The 6198-nt window shown below is 42.7% G+C and overlaps 1 protein-coding gene across 1 annotated transcript; it reads right to left on the reverse strand.

Annotated features, from left to right (window-relative positions):
• Positions 1-1994: 1994 nt before the first annotated feature.
• On the reverse strand, positions 1995-6198 carry LOC112186777 (probable LRR receptor-like serine/threonine-protein kinase IRK). The gene is made up of 2 exons (XM_024325326.2): positions 4238-6198; positions 1995-3784 (listed from the first exon to the last, which is right to left on the reverse strand). Exons 1-2 carry the CDS (start codon positions 5707-5709, stop codon positions 2335-2337), a joined length of 2922 nt encoding a protein of 973 aa, XP_024181094.1. The 5' UTR covers positions 5710-6198; the 3' UTR covers positions 1995-2334.

Here is a 6198-nt window from a genome sequence, read left to right on the forward strand (position 1 = left end):
GTAGAAGATTAGCTCTGATGGAGCAATCTTACAGAGGACAATTCTCTTCAGCTACATTTCATATATTTAGACTTAATGTTTCCTGCTAGTGTGCCTTTGAAGATGACTAGTTTGTGTATGCATACGTCGACTGTCTGTCTGATTTTCTTTTTCGAAGTAGCTAGCTTCCTTAACAAGAAAAGCAGTCGGTATTAAGGCCTAAGAATGAGAATCTTGAAGTCTCTAACTGCATGGGCAATGGGAAGTGTACCAGTTGAGGGCCTTAGTTAAAGCCTTTAGAGATGGAAGCAGTGGTTGTAATTGGGATGATTAGGCTGAGAACAGCAAGCCACTAGCCATTTAACCATATAGCCATTTACTCATACTGACTTTATTTTATGGAGGAGAAAAAAAGCCAGAATTTGGCAGTGAAGTGGTAGTCTCATCCTGGTTTGATACCAGCTTGGTCCAATTGATATTGTTAGGTGTTACACGTACAATCAATCATTGTATCCAAAAACTTAAGCGGTTAGTTGAAGAAAGAATCAACAATGTATATTAAGTTAACATTATGTGTTGGTTAAAGAATGAGTCAACAATGTATATCAAGTTAACGCTAATAAGTTTCGGGTTCAATTATTGTTCAACACATCACTAGTGTCCATATTCCTGCTGAGGATGTCAAGCTCAATCCTTGTTTCTGTTGGTTAGACAAAACAGATCATCATAAAGGCTAAAGTAGGCAACATTCCCAAATAGTTTAAGGTTTTGGGTTTAAGCTTCTCACAGTGATTGATATATTCAGAAGTTTCTGTATCTGAGAGCTTCAAATGCCACCTCACAATGTGCAAGACCAAATCATAGCAAATCCCAGTGGGCATGTGTTGGTAGGTGTATGTAGTGGAGGGTATGGATCATTTTGTCCCTCAATCAAATTCCAAAAGAAGATCTCTTTATGCAGAAGCGCTGCTCAATAATGCTTTCTGCTCTATTATTTCACTTTATATTTCTCCCAAGCAAACACCTTTCACAGCTTTTCAATTTAGTGCTGTCCTCCCCCTCTTTGTATATTGATTGCTCCTAAAAATTTCATGTTGGTTTTGAAGCCAAAGTCTTTAATGGGGTGCCATAGAAGTACACATTTTGGAACACAGCAACAGATTATATAAATCCCAGCACAAGCACTCATAAAAATTACAAAGCAAAAGGTATTTCTTCCTAATTTCTTCAACCTGCATTAATGCTCTTATTCCCCAGAAAATCTAATTTATGAAGGAGCCATGTGCTGGTTGAAAATATATGAATTTTCTCTAGGGCCCAACACCATATTTAATCTCCTCAGTGCACCAGGTTTTTTTTTTATAGGGACAACTCATTGACATTGGTTCTCAATCTATGCACATGTCATTTTCTTTGACTATACCCTATAAAGAAAATGGGTGTTCTTTTCTGTGCAATGTAGTGGTTAAGAGTGCCATAGTTTTCTTCTACTTTGGTCAGAGAGATATCAAGGAAAAGGGTGCAAAAGAAACATTGGACGGGGTTAAACAATGTTGAAATTAGAACCTAAAGACATGGGTGGCTGAATATTTAAAACAGTGCTTCTATTCCATTCAAGGCATCATCATCCGTTATCTTCAAGATACTAGCTCTCACTCTCCATATAATACTCTTCCCAGTTTTGGTTTCTTCCTCCCTCTTTCATTATTCTATTCTGGTGTTTGGATTTCTTGGCTTAAAGTGGTCACTAAGATTCTCCAGTCTCTCTCAGAGTCTCAGGCTCTCAGCTCACTTTTGACCTGAAGAAATTGTATTCTATTGCATTGGCCATTGCCATCATTGGGACACACATGGGTCTCTGATAGTCAATTCTGCCCTTCATTTGTCTTTTTGGAAGGTGAATAATCGGTGTTCACTGTTCAATAATTTTGTGGTTGTAACTTGTAAGAGCTCATGCTCACATTAACCAGAATCTGGTCTGAATGTCACTAATAAGTTAAAAGCTCCATCAGAAGTTGAGAAATTAATGAATCAACCATTTGAAAGGAACAAGACCAAGACAGAAATTGAATGAGTACAAGAGATTAGCAGTGACAATATCTGAAAGGGACCCAAAATCGAATCCGGCAAAGCAGAATCCAGTCACCTAGCTCTGCTTTTAACACGTTGGAAGAGAACCTACAGAAATAAACAGGAAATACACAAATTGAAGAAAAATAGCTACACTAAGAAAACAAGCAAAAAAACCTTCCATCAATAATTATGTTTCTTCTTCTCTCTTAGGAAGAAACTGTGATTCTTCTTTGCCGGATAACTCATTGCAAATCCCTTCACTGAATCTCTGTTAAGTTAAATTCATCCTGATTCGTCTTGGCCCTCTGAAGGACATCTGATCAGCTCCAATATGTTGACAACCTCTCCCATGTCGGGTCTGTTTGACGGCACTTGTGATGTGCATATCAACCCTAATTTCATGACCGGAATAGCTTCTTCGGCAGGGAAACTTCCCCGGAGCCTAGCATCAATACATTCCTCTACCCTGCCTTCTTCTAATGCTCCTCTCACCATGTCACAGAGCACCACAACATCATCTTCCATGTACTCGACCGGCCTTTTCCCTGTAACCACCTCTAGAACCAAAACACCAAACCCGTAGACATCACATTTCTCGGTTATCTTTACTGTTTTGCAAGCAAACTCTGGTGCCATGTAGCCAAGGGCGCTCTGGATCTTGCTGCTCAGAACGTATCGGTCAAGCATTGGCAACAACCTCGCTAGGCCAAAGTCTCCCACTTTGGGTTCACCTGAGCTGCTGATCAGGACATTGCTAGATTTTATATTGTAGTGGATTATGTTCATCTGGTGCAAGTGAGCCAAACTCTTTGCTGTTCCAAGAATTATGTTAAACCTATCATTCCATGAAAGGAAGTTTCCGCCTGCTCCATCGTGAAGATGCTTATACAAAGTACCACCAGATACATATTCGTATATGATGAGCTGCAATGATGGAGTCCAGTAATAGCCTTCAATCTCCACAAGATTATCGTGTCTCACTTTTCCCAATTTCTTAACTTCTCTCTCAAATTCTTCCTGAGACTTGACAAGACTTGAAACAGTGAGCTTCTTGATTGCAACAGACCGTCCATCTCGAAGTACTGTCCGGTAGACTGCTCCAAACCCACCACGTCCAAGCTCACAGTCCTTGTTGAGTAGAGCATGAGCACCAGTGCTGAAGTCAGGGTCACCCGAAAACATGACAAGTTTACCAGAGTTGGCATCTGTAGTGGGGGAATTGCTGAAGTCATCCCCACCTGAAAATGTGATGGCAGCTGGAGGACGAGATGTGGAAGTCCGTACACGGAGATTAAGCACGGTGATGGCAATAACACCAATGACAATGAAAGCAGCTGCACCAATTGCAATGAGAGCAGAAATGCTGAGGATGATTCTTTTATGACCAAATTTTGTAGGCAATGCACCTGTGCTGGAGTCAGAAGAGGAATTGGGATTGAGGACAATGGGTTTTGGAAGGACTGCAGGGCATGACTTATTAACTGCAGCGCCGCAAAGAGATGGATTGGCCCAGACACTATAAGGGGAGATGGTGTTGAAAAAGCCACCCGAAGGTAGTTCGCCCTGCAGGTTGTTGTGGGAAATATTGAAGGAAAAGATGTTGGGAAGATTCGCCAGCTGCTTAGGAAGGGCTCCTGAGAGGTTATTGAAAGACAAATCTACATATTGTAAGTTGCTAAGTTTGCCTACTGCAGCAGGTATGGGGCCAGAGAGTCTATTCTGTGATACAATCCTGTAGATTTCAACCGAAAGAATAAATCAAATGTCCAATGTTAAGATAAAGTAGGGTTCGGATTATTTGGTTTTTTGCAGAATAAGTGAAGGAATCACAGACCAAAAGAAAAGTGAAAAGGAATCCTCCACCCAGGAAACAGTTCCACAACGAAACAACAATAATCCGAAAACAAAGATGGCAGCAAATAGGGCTTTCATATCTTCATTCTTTTTAATCCCTATACTTCTAAAAGTTTAACAACATGAAAGATGTTTTTACCAATAGACCAGTTTTCTGTGTTTAGTATTTCTCATTTCTAGAATAAGGTAAATGCAGCTAATTTCAACAAGGCTACCCCAAAACATTCAAATGGAACCTGCAGAGTTTATGTGGCAAACCAGACACTAGCCCTTAAAATTACAAGCAGGATATTTGGAATTGAATTGTAATAAAGAGCTTAGGAGAACTTACAAAGTGGTAAGAGAAGAACAGTTCTCAATTGAAGTCGGAATTTTTCCAGTGAGGAAGTTCTTTTCCAATCTTAATTCCTTCAAAGAAAACGCCCCTCCAATTTCCAGAGGAATGCTTCCATTGAGCTGATTCCCACTCATATCAAGACTGTCCAGGGCCTTCAACTCTCCAATAATGGCAGGAACAGGACCAACAAGAGCGTTGTCCGAAAGGTTCAAAACAAGTAAGCTGCTCAACGCCCCAATGGCAGAAGTAATCTCACCAGAAAAACCATTACCGGATAAATCCAACACCTCCAGTTTCTGCAGCGCACTTCCAGTTGGGGAAGACAAAGGGCTACTTCCGTTTGGCTTCTTCTCCGAAACCAAAACCTCCTTCAAACCCGCCTTGAATATCCAGTCAGGAAGATCACCCTCCAAAGAATTCTTACTAAAATCCAAAGCCAAAAGGTTTGTGCAATAAACCAAAGACTTGGGCAAGCTCCCAGTGAACCCATTAGCAGAAAAATTCAACACCTTTAAAGCTTCAAGATTGCTCAATGAACTCGGAACTTGACCCGAAAACCGGTTGCTGGAAAGGTCCAAAGTCTGCAGGCTCTTCATCTCTCCAATCCACTCAGGAACCTCACCCGAAAACGAGTTCCTCTGCACGTTCAAAGAGCCACAGAGACCAAGCTTCTGCATTGTCTGAGGAAGGTTCCCAGTGAACCCATTCTCACTAAGATCAACAGACCTCAACAGCAAACAGCTCCCAATTCCATCAGGAACAAGCCCAGAAAACCGATTCTTCCCCAAATTAATAGCTCGCAGATTCTTCAACCCTTCAATGTCCTCTGGAATTTCAGCCTCCAACAAATTCCCAGACAAGTCCAGCGACCTAATCCCATTCAAGGACCAAATCCCAGCCGGAACCGAACCCGAAAACCGGTTCAAACTCAAGTCAATCGTCGCAAGACCCGCACACGACCCCAAGCTCTCCGGAATCTCCCCGGAGAACTTGTTACCAGCCAAAGAAACCACTCTCAGGGACCCACATTGCCGGAAAAACTCCTCCGGCACGGCCCCGGAGAAACCATTCCCACTCAAATCCAGCACCCGGAGATTGTCGATGTGAGCAATCTTGGGGCTTAAGGTTCCGGTGAGGTTGTTTTTCGAGAGGGAGAGCTTCCGGAGCGACTGTAACTGAAGAAGGCCCCGGCCTATGTGGCCGGAGAGAGAAAAGCCGTCGAGATTGAGCTCGACGACGGCGTTGGATCTCGGATTACATTTTACTCCGACCCACCCGCATGGACTGTCGTCGTCTTCATTCCACGAACCCAATTTCGCCTTGGGATCTTGAATGTCTGCCTTGAACACTATCAGCCCCAAAACGTCGTCGTTCAACGACGGGTTCAGGGATCTCCCCAGAATCGGAGCCAGAGCCAACACGGCCAGCAACACCAGCAGCCGCTTCATCACTATTTGCTCTCGCATTTTCCGGCGCTACCAAGCCATCAAAAAAAAAAAAAAACTTCAACTTTTTTCTAGATTTGGAAATGGTTATGTTTTGGAAATGAGAAACCCTAGAAACCGAAATTGGGTGAAATGGGGAAGGTAGGAGAGTTGGGTGAGGTAGTGAGAAACCCAAGAAACTTGTGCACAGTGGGCTTAAGATGGGAAAGGAGAGTAAAATAAGAAGCTTTATGCTGGTTTTCTGACCGGCATTGGAAGTTCCACACTTCCACCGGAGTTGGTCGGAAAATCCGCCGGAATTTGGAGGGAGGCGAAGTCCGGGGAGCTGAGAATAGGGTTTTGAAAAGGGTTAAGAGGAAAAAAGATTGGAGCTTGGAAAATGGGGGAAGAAGTTGTGGAGGGAATTTGACTCTCTCTCTCTGTCTCTCTCTCTCTCTCTCTCTCACTGTGAAGTTCTGAAGACTCTGAGCTTCTGAAAAAAGAAGGGGAATCGAATTAAGAAGGTGGGTT

The sequence above is a fragment of the Rosa chinensis genome, chromosome 1, assembly GCF_002994745.2.
Source record: "Rosa chinensis cultivar Old Blush chromosome 1, RchiOBHm-V2, whole genome shotgun sequence".
NCBI lineage: Eukaryota > Viridiplantae > Streptophyta > Magnoliopsida > Rosales > Rosaceae > Rosa > Rosa chinensis.